Source organism: Carcharhinus amblyrhynchos, chromosome 25, assembly GCF_965287045.1.
Source record: "Carcharhinus amblyrhynchos chromosome 25, sCarAmb.v2.hapA, whole genome shotgun sequence".
Lineage (NCBI taxonomy): Eukaryota > Metazoa > Chordata > Chondrichthyes > Carcharhiniformes > Carcharhinidae > Carcharhinus > Carcharhinus amblyrhynchos.
In genome coordinates, this window is record NC_137348.1 from 14,037,065 (window position 1) to 14,053,911 (window position 16,847).

At 45.5% G+C, this 16,847-nt stretch overlaps 1 protein-coding gene across 1 annotated transcript in view; it reads left to right on the plus strand.

Annotated features, from left to right (window-relative positions):
* The window catches only part of stom (stomatin), a 49,729-nt gene that overhangs the window by 19,401 nt on the left and 13,481 nt on the right, over window positions 1–16,847 (plus strand). The window contains exons 4-5 of the mRNA XM_080211783.1: window positions 15,294–15,376; window positions 15,489–15,692. Of these exons, the coding sequence (XP_080067909.1) occupies window positions 15,294–15,376; window positions 15,489–15,692 (287 nt within the window). The remainder of the gene's footprint in view (window positions 1–15,293; window positions 15,377–15,488; window positions 15,693–16,847) is intronic.

The following is a 16,847-nucleotide window of genomic DNA, read 5'->3' on the forward strand; positions in this document are numbered from 1 at the left end:
CCTATATATTTTGTTAAAAGGCAAATGTAATGGAAAACCCATTGGAAATCAGCGGGATTTGCCAAGCAAGTGAAGGTCCATCCCAGTCTCTGACAACTGCTTTCCTGCTCCTTGCCTCGATGCTGCAGTTGTTTTTAATGTACCATTATTTTCCCTCTGCCTTAATGTTGGGCTGAGACAGTGGCTTCATGGCTTCCCCACCAGATGCTGTGCTTTTTTTGTTATCCATTCTTGGAACATGAGTGTCGTTGGCCTGGCCAGCATTTATAACTCATACCTAATTGCCCTCGGGAAGGTGGTGGTGAACTGACTTCTTGAACTGCTGCAGTCTGTGTGGTGTAGGTACAAGAGGTTATTTTCTGTAGTGATTTTATATAACTGCACGGCTTGCTCAGCCATTCCAGAGGGCAGTTAGCACTCAATCATGTGTGTTTGGATTCAGGGAGGCAATGGCCTAGTGTATTATTGTTAGACTATTAATCCAGAAACTCGGCTAATATTTTGGGAATCCGGGTTCAATTCCTGCCACAGCAGATGATAGAATTTGAATTTAATTTTTAAAAAAGTCTGGAATTCGGAATCTACTGATGACCATGAAACCATTGATTGTCGGAAAAACCCATCTGGTTCACTGAAGAAGAATCATCCAGACATGAAACATTGGCTCTATTTTCTCTTCACGTGTTGTCAGACCTGCTGAATTTCTCCAGCATTTCCTGTTTTTGTTTCTGATTCACTAATGTCCTTTAGGGAAGGAAATCTGCCGCCCTTACCCAGTCTGGCCTACGTGTGACTCCAGAGCCATGGTAATGTGGTTGACTCTCAACTGCCCTCTGAACAAGGACAGCTAGGGATGGGCAACAAATGCTGGCCAACCAGTAGCGCCCGTGTCCCAAGAATGAATAAAGAAAATTGCATTTAGACCAGACTGGGTTAATATGGCAGATTCCCTCATTCTGTACGGTAGTGAACCAGATGGATTTTTACAATAATTGGTAATTATAAGAACCCGTATTATAGTGTTAATAACATCTCATGCTGTATTTATTCATTAATTTAATTTGGAACCCCCCTCCCCCCCCCCCCAGCAGTGGGATTTGAATTGATTTGAATTGGTATCTCTAGAACATTAATCTGGGGCCCCTGGATTTACTTAAACAGTAATGTGACCAATGTGCTCCTGAACTCCTGGTCTGAGGCTGTTCTAAAAAAGATGGTTGCCTGGTTTTGTGATAGTGTAGGCTCCACTTTATTTATAAGATAAATCTTGATGTTTGCACATGTCTGCACAAGCGGACTCATGACTGGGTAGAGCTGTCACAGGACAGTAACTACGTGGTGCAGAGGAGGGATCCTGGTTTCGTGCCAGGATTGTGGTGAGTGGCTGATCTTTGGGTCTCAGTGCCAAATCTGATCCAGGGAGATGTGCTGGACGGCACCTGCGAGTGGTTCTATCCACTTGGACGCAGTTGTCATGCCTTCTGTGGTCAAATAGTCCGCTGGCGTTCACTGTGATAACACTTAGATGCAGAATGGTCACTTCAGTAAAGTGCCTGTGAGTTGCTACCTTGAAATACAGTGAGTGGGAGTGACAGTGTGGGCAGGCACTTGATAGCAGGAAATTAGTAGCAACTCGGCAATAAATATCAAAGTAGGGGTTGCATATAACGTTTATACGTGCACAATGAGTGTTTCAGTTTATTTTGCAAAATTTGAATTCACAGTCATGGAATCCCTACTGTGCAGAAGGAGCCCCACCGCCCCCCACCCTGTAACCCCACAGATATATCCTGCTAATCCCCTGACACCAAGGGCAATTTACATTAGCCAATTAACCTAACCTGCACATCTCTGGAGGGTGGGGAGGAAACCCACACAAACATGGGGAGAATGTGCAAACTCCACACAGACCAGAATTCAGCCCTGATCCCTGGTGCTGAGGCAGCCGACAGGTCTCATTTAACAGGGGGATCCAAAGACTAAATAACATTGTTAACAGACCTGATAACAATGGCAAAATAAACAGCATTAAGGCTGCATTTAGCCTCTGACTTCTAATCTGCGATTGATTTAATATAGTGCCAACATATCTTGACTATGAATCCAGCTCTTGCAACCTGGAGAGAGTTTTGTGAACATTAGTGCGACCTGATCATTTGGCACCATGTTCTCTCTTGGTAAATTGCGCATGAGTGAGTGTACAAATATTTAAACAAACTGTGCCTGACATTTCAAGCAAAGCCGCCCATTAGATGCTGTTAAACATCTATTTTAGACACTGCGGTGGAGTTAAGGTTTACGAAGTGAGTCGGCCGTACCTGTCCCTGCGCCCTTCCTGGCATCTCACTTCACTGCACCACACTGTGTCTGGGACCCAACATGCTTTAAACAATATATCTGTATCCTAAAATACTTCAAAACAAATGATGCATTGCTGTGCCTCAAGCCTGTGTACTTTGGATATCAGACTGCAAATAATGAGACTGAGGGACTCCAGTCCCAAGTGATGTTTTGCTTATTTGCAATAGCGATCCTCCGACGTGATGTGAAATTGGGGGCATTGCAACACCCACACGTTAGCCAACATGGCCCTGTGAAGCCAAACGGATATTAAATTCTCAGGCAAGTTCGGGTGCGGTTCCTGCCCATCATCACAGTAAGACAGGAAATCATACATGTGTGTGGCCAAGACTAAGAGGCAGCAGTGATCTCTGGTTGATTGTGACCGCATTGTAGCTGACCTATGTGTTGGAAATCCCGCTTCTGGTGTGTTTGACTCTGGTAACTGCTGAGAGTGAAGTGCAGATCTGGGGTAGATTGTTGCATGCATCATTATCCCTGGTCAGATCAAACCTTTTTGTGTGGGAGGGGAAATTTTTCCATGACTTACTGTCACGTTGCAAACCAGTTTCTAACCAATTTTCCCACCCCGTGACTGCTGCTGCTAGCCATCCGTGGGTGGATTTTGTTTTAATCAAGTCCTCAAAGCGTTTCCACATTGTCTTGTGGGATCTTCACGTGGACTTTCATCCAAATGATGTTTGAGTTTGCAAACGGGCCATTTGGGCCAACAGCTGCTGCTAGTCTTTGTGCTCCACTCGAGCCTCCTCCCATTTCTTTTCCTCATCCAAACCTCCCATTGTAACCATAAGAGATAGGAGCAAAATTAGGCCATTTGGCCCATTAACCGTAGGCAGTTTCACATTCTGGTCACTCCTTCGCTAAGTTCTCTGCTGTTCTTTTTGAGAGTTTTATTTTGGCGCATTAGCTCGCTGAAGCTTCTTGTTTTTTTTTGCCTGTGGGCTGTCAGAGATGGTTTAGCACCAGCTGTTGCGGTTATTTTTAATCAGGGTCTACACTGCTGCCACTTGCTGTGTGGTGTTATGCAACCAGTAGACAAGTTCAGACTTGTAACCAAATAAGTGAAGAAGCACAGACAACCCTTGGCCATCGCAGAACCCTTTGAACCTGACCTATCGTGTATATCACACGGGAGTCTTGTGTACCTGAACTATCGTGTGTATCACACGGGGACCTTGTGTACTTGAACTATAGTATGTATCACATGGGAGTCTTGTGTACCTGAACTATCGTGTGTATCATACAGGGGTCCTGTGTACCTAAACTATCGTGTATATCACAAGAGAGTCTTGTGTACCTGAAGTATTGTGTGTATCACGTGGGGGCTCCTTGTACATGAACTATCGTGTATATCACACAGGAATCCTGTGTACGGGAGCAGAAAGGTGGCACAGTGGTTAGCACTGCTGCTCCACAGCGCCAGGGACCCGGATTCGATTCCTAGCTTGGGTCACTCTGTGCGGAGGCTGCACATTCTCCCTGACTGCTTGGGTTTCCTCCCACAGTCCGAAAGCTCGTTAGGTGCATTGGCCATGCTAAGTTCTCCCTCGGTGTATCCGAACAGGTGTCAGAGTGTGGCGACTAAGGGATTTTCACGATAACTTCATTAATGTGTTAATGTAAGCCTTCTTGAGACATTAATAAATAAACTATTTACTTTACCCAAACTATTGTGTGTATCACACAAGAGTATGTTGTCGCCTTTTCTTTATCAACTGGAGTGTTAATGCCCCTCTGCGGTTGGACACTCTGCACTAAGGGAGCAGAGTGGCTATTGATCTGGATTCTCCAATTCCCCTATTTAGTTTGGGCTGGGTCGGTTGAGACTAAGCCTGAAAGAGGATAGGAGAAACATTGGCTGGAATGTTCCCACTGTCCCCGTTGATGGAATCGTCTGGTCCCACTGAAGGTGGGGGGATGAAAATCCCGCTATTCTTGAACCTTAGAATCCCTACAACACAGAATGAGGCCATTTGGCCCACTGAGCCTGTACCGACTCTCTGAAAGTGCACCTTACCCAGGCACTCCCTTGTGTGCCGTAACCTTGCATGTTTACCATGGTTAATCCATCTAACCTACACACCCCGGACACTAGGGGGCAATTTAGCATGGCCAGTCCACCAAACCTGCACACCTTTGGACTGTGGGAGGAAACCCACAAAGACATGGGGAGAAGGTGCAAACTCCACACAGGCAGTGAGCAAGGCTGGAATCGAACCTAGTTCCCTGGCACTGAGGGGCAGCAGTGCTACTGTGCCTCTCTTATCTTTCTATTTAGCATGGCTGATCCTTCTGGTCTACTGCAGCACTGAAGGTTGTGTTCCCAATAATTAACAAGCAGGTACGGTGACAGGCTGCTCTGAGTTGACCTTGTTTAGCCAGCCATCTGCTCACCAGCCTGTACCGTGCGCCTGCTCTTGCAGAGGAACCTGTTGCTTCAAACAGTGCTGTATAACCTTGAAAGCCAAAATCTGACTTGGAAATAAAATCGGAATTGCTGAGACATATTCAGCAGCTTGAAGATTGTAAGAAAAATAGGTTCAAAGCTTAGATGTTGCAGTTTCCAAGCATTGCAAAATTTCTCTCTTTCTTCCCTCCCTTTTCCTTCCCCTATAAATTTCCATTTTTTTTTTAAGAGATGCTTGGAGGTTTTGACACATGCAATCTTGGCCTTTGCAGAGCCATGTGTACCTGAACTATCGTGTGTATTGCTTGCAACAGTCTACCCCAGATCTATACCTTGCTCTCATGATTGCCAGAGTCAAGCACACCAGAAGTGCAATTTCCAACACACAGCCTTTGAATACAGTAATTTAGGCTTCAAAGGCGGGCGGCAGGGTGGCACAGTGGTTAGCATTGCTGCCTTACAGCGCCAGGGACCCAGGTTCAATTCCAGCCTCAGGTCACTGTCTGTGTGGAGTCTGCACATTCTCCCCGTGTCTGCCTAGCTTTCCTCTGGGTGCCCCGGTTCCTCCTACAGTCCATAAAGATGTGCGGGTTGGGTTGATTGGCCATGCTAAATTGACCCTAATGTCAGGGGGATTAGTAGCGTAAATTTGTGGGGTTACAGGACTAGGTCCTGGATGGGATTGTGTTCAGTGCAGACTCAATGGGCCGAATGGCCTTGCTGCAGTGTAGAGATTCTATGAATTGGCTGCTGGAACCTGCCACAACTGACTGACTTGAAGAGAATCAGTGGAGAGAAAATAATCCATTTCTAAAATGTATCAAAAAATTGACACACAAATGCTTGTAGATACAATGAATTGCTAGTGTGTTAAGTGAAACATGTCCAAGTGCTTGCTTATTGGGTAACATTTTGGCAATAAACAAATGCAACTCATTCCCCCTGCCCTTTTTAATCTCGCAAAAATATTTTACTGGTAAATCACATACATTACTGTTTGACACACAGACTGTCCCTTATCGTGATTCAGTAGCTGTGTTTAGATGAAAATTCTAAACTCTTTTTCTATTGTTATCTCCTTTGTAATCCAGCATGGGGTTAAAGCTTTAGCTCCAGCATTGAGAGTTTGAAGAGACAAGATTGTTGGAATGCATTGTCTTATTGTGCCTTCATCTGACACTCAATGCCACAGCTTGTTTTAAATTTGTTGCATTTATATAAGTTGCAGTGTGTGTGACTCATGGATTAAAAATGATCTTGCTGTTTCCCTCAAATCTTTCCTCCACTCCTATCCACTCACTTTAGATGCTCGGGGCATGTAGCAAGCTCGGAGAAAAACTGTCGAGGAGAGGTCACCCGATAGCATGCAGGAACAGGCGGCACGGTGGCACAGTGGTTAACACTGCTGCCTCACGGCGCCAGGGACCCAGGTTCGATTCCCGGCTTTGGTCACTGTCTCTGTGGAGTCTGCATGTTTTCCCTGTGTCTGTGTGGTTTTCTCTGGATGCTCTGGTTTCCTCCCACAGTCCAAAAGACGTGCAGGTTAGGCTCATTGGCCATACTAAATTCTCCCTCAGTGTATACAAATAGGTGCCAGAGTGTGGCGAATAGGGGATTTTCACAATAGCTTCATTGTTGTGTTAATGTAAACCTACTTGTGATGCTAATAAATAAAACTTTTTAAAAACTTTTAACGGTCAAGAACAGATTGAGAATGTTCTGCAAACATACCAATTAAGATGGAGTAGGCCTCTCGAGCCTGTTATGCCATTCCGTCAGATCATAGATTTTCATTAATAAATCTGGGTTTGGAGTCTAGGCCAGGAGGGATCAGTGTGATGAAAGTAGAACGTTTACATCTCTGGCCAACTGGGCCACGTGAGTCAGTGGCTGAGAGCCGCGCGGGTTCTGGGATCGGAAAATCCAAGATGCAGGTGCAACTGGGCAGGAAAATGGGAGTGACGGCTGGAGCTAGGAGACTGAGACCAAAGGCAGCACGTGCGAGTGGGGCCTGACACACGGACGGCAGCACTGAGGTCTGGACAGGACACAGGAATGGGATGGAGGGAGGGCTGAGAGCAAGGAGAGAGGGATGAGAGAAAAGTTTGAAGCTGGATTTTGTGTTTGGGCCCACTGCAGCATCACTGATACTTGAGCCAGGGGGAGGGGCACAGCCAGCTCAGATTTACACAGGGTCATCAAGGGGACAGGCAGGTCAGCTAATTTCTGAAATGCTGAATCTGGTGCTGCTTCAGTTTGGTTTATAGGAACATTGCTCAGTGTATATACTGACCCACAACTTGGAAAAGCTAAACAAGTCTTTCTAGGAACGCTCCTATTGCCCTCCCATTATTCAGAGGCACCTGACTGTGGCCCCAGTTTGGGAATGGGTTGGAGCCTGTAAATAATGCAAGAAGGCAGGGGCTGTGGAGTGCCAAGCACCTTCCTGCCACCATGGCAGTGGGGAAGGTGGAGGAATGCCCCTCAGGTGGTCAATTAAGGGTGCCTCCTGCCACTGCTGGAACTGAAGAGCTGCTGGCCTTCTGATTGGTCAGCAGCTCTTAAGAGCGTTGAATGGTTGCAGGCCATTCGGCCCATCAAGTATGTGCCAGCTGCCTGCAAGAGCCATTTAGCTAATTCCATTCTCTTGTCCTTAGCGCAAAGCCCTGCAACATTTTTCCTTCATGTTTATGGAATTCCAACTGAAATCCATGATTGAGGCTGAACTAGTGGCTTATGAAAGTTCACCATCTCCTTGGTTTGTGCTCTGTCTTATTTATAAAACCCTAGATCAGCTCTATTTTTTTACCCGCTTTCTCGACCTCACCTTTCCTTGTTCTTCCTACTGAATTTCATCAGCCACAGATGTGCGTGCATCCATCCTACCAGCCTGTCTGTATTCCCCTGGAATCTATCGTTTATCAGGAGAGATGGTGGTGATGTCACTGGAGTAGTATTCCAGAGACCCTGGCTAATTCAGTGAATAGAAATCTGGAATTTAAAGCTAGTCTCAGTAATAGTGACCAGGAAATCATCACCCATTGTCATTAAAAACCCCTCCACTTCACTAGTGTTCTTTAGGGAAAGGATAGCTACCATCCTTACCTTGTCTGGCCTACATGTTGAGTCCTGACCCACCCCCTTAACTGCCCTCTGAAATGGCCCAGTGAGCCAGTCAGTTGAAGGACAATTTGGGATGGGCAACAAAAATTGGCCTTAACAGTAACACCTGCATCCCATTAAACATTTAAAAAAAAACTAACCTTCCCACGGTTCACTTCCAAGTTTACTGTTGTCTGATGCCCTTTGTGTCCAAGCCAGGCCAGTAATATTGATCATGGAAAGCAGTCGTTCTTGTAACGACAACTGGGGAGCCCCACCGTAAACCATCCTCCATTCTGAAAAATAGCTCTTCACCACTACTATGTTTCCAGTAACGTAGCCAACCTCCAAATCAATGCTGGCTTCATTCCTTTCACTTCATGGCCTTCAACTCTGTTGGCAGACTGATTGTGACACTTTATTGAACAAGTCCATATACACCACATCCATCTTCCAGCCCCGCCTTTGAGAATGGGGGTGTCCCATTGAGCGTGCCCCTCACAGTGGGGGTTGTGCCGTAAGATTCCACTGGCATAAGCGGCAGCAAGATTTCAGCGAACATTGCTGACTAATAACACATTCGTCAATCTCTCTGTGCCGCGTGGAGATTAGTAAACATTTAGTGGTGGGGGAGAGATGAGTAGTAATGATCTGGAAATTGCTCTCTGTGTGGGAGCAGAGGCAATCAATTATTTCGAAAGGAAATTGTATTGGCACCCAAGGGATAAAAATTGGGAATGGAACTGACTGGATTACTCAACAGAGAACTACAATGAACTCAGTGGGCCACATAAGAACTAGGAGCAGGAGTAAGCCATCTGACCCCTCGAGTTCAATAAGATCATGGCTGATCTTTACGTGGACTCAACTCCACTTACTTGCTCGCTCGCCAGAACCCTCTGTGGCATGTTTTGTGATAGCGGGAATCTACACGCCACTCAATGGCGCCAGGATCTTCCGGTCCCATTGTTGTCAATGGGGGGTTTCCATTTGGCCTTATTCTGCCATTATAAGTTTTCCCCAGTCCTAATGCTGGTAACTGGTGCCGATTTCAATGGTTAGTTAGACAAAGATTCACACTCCACACGAAAATGCCCAGTTGGTTCTAAGTGATCTTTGGCTATAAAAATGCGTCTTAAACGTTGTTGTTTTCAATTGAAAACCTATTTTGTAAGTATTTTGAAAACGACATAATATGGCTGACAGAACAGTACATGCAAATTAGGAGCCAGAGTAGGCCACTCGGCCCCTCAAGCTTGTTCCACCCTTCAATAAAATCTGGCTGACCTGATTGTAACCTCAAACTCATGTTCCTATTTACCCCGATAACCTCTCCCTGCTTATTAATCATGAATCTATCGCGCTCCATCTCAAACATTTAATGAGTCTGCTTCCACTGCAGTTTGAGGAAAAGAGTTCCAGAGAGGCTCAACCCTCTGAGAAAAGATTTCTCCTCATCACTGTCTTAAAGGAGCGGCCCCTTTTTAAACAGCGACACCCCCCCCTTAATTCCAGATTCTCCGACAAGAGGAAACTTCTTCTCCACATATGTTCTGTCAATATCCCTCACGATCTGAATGGTACAATCGTGCATGGCTGGCCAGAGTTGATTTCAATCACTCTTAGAAGCTTTCTCATCTTTCTAGTGTGAACAAGGATTTACCCAGTGTTCATAATACACATGTAGTTCAAAACCTGGAGATAGTTCTTAATATCTTTGTTTTAAACGGTATCATGTTGTGCTGTGTACCAAGTCTGATTTGCTGTCAAGCGTGCTTCCTGGTAACTGGCTAAGGTTGACGGTGATAGCCTTTCTGGGGAGCACTTTTTTGTCTATTACTGGTCAGCACTGCAGTGAAGGTGAGAGCAGTGGGCACATGCATATGAATAGCTGGAACATCGCCCTGTTTGATCCCTGTGGCCCTGTAACTTTATTTCTCTTGAATGCCCATCTAATCTCTTGGGGAGGTGATGGCCTAGTGGTATTATCACCAGAGTATTAATCCAGCAACTCAGCTAATATTCTGGGGACCCAGGTTCAAATCCTGCCGCAGTGGGTGGTGGAATTTGAATTCAATAAAATAAATTAAGAACCTACTGGTGACCATTGTCAGAAAAACACATCTGGTTCACTAATGTTTTTTAGGGAAGAAAATCTGCTCTCCTTACCTGCTCTGGCCCACATGTCACTCCAGAGCCACAGCAATGTGGTTGACTCTCAACTACTCTCCTAGGGCAACTAGGGATGGGCAATAAATGCTGGCCAGCCAGCAACACCCATGTCCCATGAATGAATTTTTAGAAAATCTAGTTTTGAAATCATATTTGGCTAGTCCTCGCATTGTGGAAAAGGATGAAAAATATACAGAGGAGAAGCAGAAGTGATTGGATAAGTTTCAGATCCCGGGTGCTTGTTACGACACTGTTAGGCTAAGCTCACTGATAAATGTACCCTAATGGGGTTTGATCCTGTGTAGTGATTGGGATTCCTTTTAGAAAAGTTCACAAAGCAAACAATATGATTCCAGATTCCATGACCCAAGCTGGGTGCTGGCCAGCAGCTCGGTTAGCAGCTGGTATCTAGATTCCCAAATTCCCTGGCCTTTCTGGCGAGAGTTGCGAATCCATTTGCGTCAAACTGTACAGAGCTGCTGGAAAACCCTCCGTCCGTCACACACAACATCCACAATGCTTGAACGGCTTTATTCTTACTAACCTTCATCATTCCGAGCTTTCCTCTCAAGCGCTGAGTGATCTCCCAATCCCTGGTGTGGCGATTGTCTGACTTGTCAGTAAATCAAAGAATATAATTACCTTTTAAAATATATAGATTTCAAAATGACATTTTAAATTGAGCTAGTATTTTGCAGTGTGCAAAGAGTTTAAGTTGGATTTCTATTCATCCAGCCCTGCCATCCTCCTCCTGTTCCTTCTGTTCACCCGCATTTCTGTTGACCACAATTCTGGCCTCGGGTCTGTGTGGAGTTTCCGTGTTCTCCCCGTGTCTGCATGGGTTTCCTCCGGGTGCTCCCAAACTCCAACGATGTGTGGGTTAGATTGATTGGCCATGCTAAATTGCCTTTCAGTGTCAAGAGAGACTGGCAGGGTAAATACCCAGGGTTATGGGGATTGTGTCTGGGTGGGATTATGGTCGGTACAGACTTGATGGGCCAAATGGCTGCCTTCTGCACTGTAGGGATCCTATGAAGGGAAAAGGCAATGGCAGTTGCGAGGAGGAAGGTCTACTATAGTGGAATAGGTGTGAACCTCCGGCAAACATAGGCAGTGGCATATATAGTTCATATAGCAGGTTTGATGGCCTAGTAATGTCTCTGCGTCCGAATCAGAAGCCCTGGGATCGAGTCCAATCAATTTAAATTGAGTTTGTATCTATATATGCCCTGTTTGTGAACAGAATCCCCTCTCCCCTGATGAAGGGGTACTGCCCCGAAAGCTTGTGGCTTGTGCTACCAAATAAATCTGTTGGACTTTAGCCTGGTCTTATTAAGTCCAATGTTAGGACTTGTTTGCCATGGAGGAATGTGCTTTTAAAAGTGGTTTCAATGGACTGATAATCAGCTCGGGAATCCTTCCACTACTTCCACAAATATTGCCCAAGAGAAAAACAGTGTGAATGTGAAGGTATGTTAAGAAATAAAAGCACGATCCTCTCACTTCTCCCATATTTGTCTGCTCCACCTGGTCTTGCCTCTTAAGCCTAAAGATAGGCTTTACAGAGGCTTTTCACAGAAGCTGCCATCAGTTCCACCTTTGGTGTGGTCTTGCAGGGAACAGTATGGTTTGAGGTAATGTTTCCATGTTGTCGCAGAATGCTTTATCAAATAGAATGCCACCAGTGCAGCAGGAGGCCAGTCAGCCCATCAGGTCTGCATCAACCACAATCCCACCCAGGCCCTATTCCCGTAACCCCACATTAACTCTGCTAATCCCCTGACACTAGAGTCAATTTGGCATGGCCAATCAACCTAACCCACACATCTTTGGAGTGTGGAGGAAACTGGAGCACCCAGAGGAAACCCACGCAGACGGGGAGAATGTGCAAACTCCACACACAGTCACCCGAGGCCTTAATTGAACCCAGGTCCCTGGCACTGAGAGGCAGCAGTGCTTGCCACTGTGCCACTGTACTGCTGTGAGCTGTGCCTTTCTCTCTAGGAACAAGATGTTAAAGATTCTGATCTACTGGGCACCCCACAATTTGAATGACAAATTCTCTCTCAGTGGAAGGACTTGTACGTTGGAGCACTGCGCTGTCATTGTCATGGAGGAGGGTGTGTTATATTTGGAAACTTTTCATTCCAACCAACACAGCAACATGATGCCAACAGCCTGGAATGCAAATGGAACAAAATATTCTAATCAGATAGACTACCTCCACCCCCTCTGTACTGGGGGCAAATTGTGAGGCAGGAGACAGAGTCTTGAAGATAGTGATCTGTCATCCAAACCAGACAGTTGATTTGGAAAACACTGCTTGGGGGACTTGTAGCTGGGTGTAAGAAAAAGAATATGTGCTTGGAAATTGAGTGAGGCAGGGCATTCTCTTCAGGCCAGTCCAAGTGTCTGCCTGAAGGCGCATTGATATTCAAACGTGAGACATGTTTGAACTATCTAAAAATAGGCAATTGGAATGAGATATCCCATAAGAGGTTTGCCTACAAGTTGCAAACAGTCAAGTTATTAGTTGGGGGCGGGGGAGGGAGGGACAGAAATTTGCGGTTCCATTTACAAGGCTAGGCAATGACTGGAAGGCTGTGGAAATAGATTCCATCGTAACTTTCAAAAGGGCTGTGGATATAGGAAGAGGAGTGGGCTATTTAAAATGTCCACTCAGACCTAACCTCACATAACCAGTCTCTGCTCCCTACCCTTTGAATAACAAAAATCTGCCAATCTCTGATTTAAAATTGATGGAGCATCAATTGTCCTTTGTGGGAAAAGCGTTCCACCCTCTCGTGTGGTGAAATGCTTCTTAATGTTACTCAGTCATCTGTGGGACACAAGGCGGCCATTTGGCCCATTGCTCCACGGGAGCTGGCACAGAGTCAGCCATAGACTCCCTACAGTGCAGAAGGAGGCCATTTGGACTGTCAAGTCTGCACTGGCAACAATCCCACCCAGACCCTATCCCTGTGATCCCACCCACTAATCCCTCTAACTTGTGTAACCCAGCACACTTAGGGGCAATTTAGCATAGCCAATGCACCTAACCCGCATAAGTTTGGAGTGTGGGAGGAAACCGGAGCACCCGGAGGAAACCCATGCAGACATGGGGAGAAGGTGCAAACTCCACACCCAAGTCGGGAATCAAACCCAGGTCCCTATAGCTGAGAGGCAACCAAGCTAGATACCGTGCCGCCCCAATAAAAGCAAAATACTTCAGATGCTGAAATCTGAAACAAGAACAGAGAATGCTGGATAATCTCAGCAGGTCTGGCAGTGTGTTTACAGAGAAAAAAATGAGTTTTGAGTCCATTTGACTCTTCATCAGAACTAAAGAGAGGGAGAAATGTGTTAGATATTAAACTGTAGCTGTGAGGGATTGCAACCAGATGTAGCAACCTTAACAACAAAGGATGTGGGGGTGAGGGGGGCGGGGTTTATTGCGTTGGGACAATGTCTGGCGTCAATCTAGTCAGCATCCCATTGCCCTGCTTGAGCTCTGTAGCCCTATAAATTTATTTCCTTCGAGTGCCCATCCAATCTGGTTTTGAAATCTTAAGAATTTGTTTACTCCTTGTATGGTGGATGATGAGGAAAAATATGCGGAGGAGAAATAGGAGTGATTGGATGAGTTTCAGATCCCGGGTGCTTGTTACGACAACGTTAGGCTAAGCTTGTTAGTAAATGTACGCAAATGGGGTTCGACCCTGTGTAGTGAATGGGATTCCCTTTAGAAAAGTTCCCCAAAGCAAACAATATGATTCCAGATTCCATGACCTAAGCTGGGTGCTGGCTGGCAGCTCAGTTAGCAGCTGGTGTCAGGATTCCCAAATTCCCTGGCCTTTCTGGTGAGAGTTGCGAATCCGTTCGCGTCAGAAACTGTACAGAGCTGCTGGAAAACCCTCCGTCCATCACACAACACCCACAATGCTGAACAGCTTTTATTCTTAGCAACCTCTGTCACTCTGGGTTTTCCTCTCAAGCGCTGAGTGATTCCCCGATCGCTGATGTGGGGATTGCCTGACTAGCCAGTTAATCAAAGAATATAATTACCTTTCAAAATAAGTAGGTTTCAAAATGGCATTTATTTTGAGCAAATCATTGGTCATCTCTGCTTCCAGCTCAGTGAATTTCAGCTCATTACCCCTCGCTGCATTAAAAATAAAAACCTCATTCCTCCTTGTTTCCTCTGGCCAAGTCTCTATGTTCTTAAGCGAGCCCCTGTAAACTGACCTTATCTACGCCTGTCCTAATCCTGTCCACCTCTTTATCAAATCTCCCTTCAATCTGCTTTTCTCCATGGAGCACAGTAAATATTTGTGCTTTTGTAACTTTTCAGTTAAGCATCACGATTGTTGAAGAAGAATGGTTTATTTAAAACGCTTCATCTAAAATCTTTGACATCCAGAAATCCTTTGCAGTGGGCTAGCGATATTGGAGGCCTAGAGCAGGATTACGCCACCCCCACTCCCGTGCAGTGTGATTTTGGGTAACAGAGACGCTCATCATTGGCCATCTGTGGCATCTTCCGGTCCCATTGATGTCCAAGGAATCCTGTTCCGTCACCATGGGGGGAGGGATGAGTCGCCTTCAGCAGAACTGGAAAATCCCACCGGTGGGAAGAGCTGGAAAATCCCACTCAGTCTTCCGTTACCTTGTGCTGCTTAGATTGACCTGTTGAACTATGGGGTGACAGCTGTCGCAGGCTCTTCATTTGTATTCAGTGCCACGTGTCTGAGTTGGGGGAGAGAGGTGGCGGAGGAGAAAATTCTCAGCAGTTTTAACAATAGTTGCGGCCAGTCGGAGAAGGCAGTTTTCCAAGAAGTGGAGAACTAAAAATGCAAACATCAAGTTGTGTCCAATTTCTTGTGGCATGCGGTTACCATTAAACAGTGTGCAGTGTATCCAAATAAAATATGTTTAACCTATGTGAATACTCAAAATGTGAACATCCATAAACCCATTTCAGTGCTTTACAGTGAAGCTGTATATATGCTTATAGTATAACCAGGCACAATCTTACCGGCTGTTCACATCACGCTCCTGCTGCAGCGAAGACGGTGAATTTGGCACCCAGCCAAATCTCCGTTCATTGCCGCGGGATGAGGAAATCCCGCCAGTGTGAACAACCATAACATCCCAGCCACGGTGTCCGCTCCGTGTAAATCACCTTTAATGTGTGGCAGCTCAGTGCTGTTTCTGAAACTACCATAATGGTCTCTCGCTGTCTTTCCTCTAGGGCTGTTTTTCGTCTTGCCCTGTACTGACTCATTTGTTAAAGTGGACATGAGGACTATTTCGTTTGACATTCCACCTCAAGAGGTACGTTGTTTAAACATTTGTTGTTCATATCTCCGGTACAGTTATTGCATTGGTTTAACCTCCTGGATTCTCCACCCGCCCAATATCCTTTTTTTTTGATACTGTTCTTTAGATTCTCACCAAGGATTCTGTGACAGTCAGTGTTGACGGAGTCGTTTATTACCGCGTTCAGAATGCGATCCTCGCTGTAGCAAATATCACAAACGCAGACTCGGCTACTCGCCTCTTGGCACAGACCACGTTGAGAAACGTTCTCGGAACAAAGAATCTGTCTCAAATTCTGTCCGACAGGGAGGAAATTGCACACAACATGCAGGTGAGTGACTGATGACCTTCAGTTTCATGCTTTCTTTTGGAAAAGATATTAATTGCTTTTGAATACTTTATTCAGAAGACTTTGTAACAGAGTGCTCCATAACAGTTCAACTTCAGCATTGCATAAACAAATCCCTTTTTTTCAGTACAGTACATGACACTGAGCGCTCTCACTACTACACTTGTGTCAAACATAACAGCCCAAGGGGTTTTAAACAGGTTCCCAGCGTCTGTGTACTGCAGAGAGCCTTGGAAAGTGGCCTATTCCATTTAATCATAGGATCCCTATAGTGCAGAAGGAGGCAGCTCAGGCTATTCAACCTGAACTGACAACAATCCCACCCAGATCCTATTCCTGTTACCCTGCTAATCTCCCTGATACTAAGAGACAATTCATCATGGCCAATCAACCTAACCCACACATTTTTGGACTGTGGGAGGTAACCAGAGCACCTGGAGGAAACCCAGGCAGACACGGGGAGAATGTGCAAACTCCACACAGTCACCCGTGGCCGGAATTGAACCTGGGACCCTGGCGCTGTGAGACAGCAGTGCTAACTACTTGTGCTACCTTTGTGGCAGCCTGTCCCATGCTTTAGTGCGTCCCTCAGCATGTTTTGCTGGAAAGATGCCTGTCTGCAATGCTGAATCGCCAACAGTTCTGTGCACAGCAAGACCAACAAGTCTTGGCTTTTTTTGCAGTGAGTTTAGAGCACCTTTGGTCCAATCAAATTTGTGTTCCAGTCCAGTCTCCTCCCTGCCTCATTCAATCTAACTCTATCTGCTTCACTCCCAGGCCTTATTCCTATGTTTTTGTAGATTTGATTTCATTTGTGTGTATTTTATTTGGGGAGGTAGGTGAAATTTACCCCTGTTTGTATTGATTTTTTAAAAATATGCAATAAAGCGATCTGTGAATCATTTAGTCTTTGATTATCGTGTGAAAGGGCACGTGATCAATTCGATGTGCTGAACAGTGTCGAAATGCAGATGCAATTATGCCAATTGAGTAAATATTCATCACGGGAGCGGCTGGCTCAAACGTACACACATCCGTGTATTTAAAACCTGGCTCAAGAATTAGAAACTTGTTGAATTTGTATTTGTAACCAAGTTTTCAAGACAATTTTATTTTAACGTCAAGCTTCACTATTTC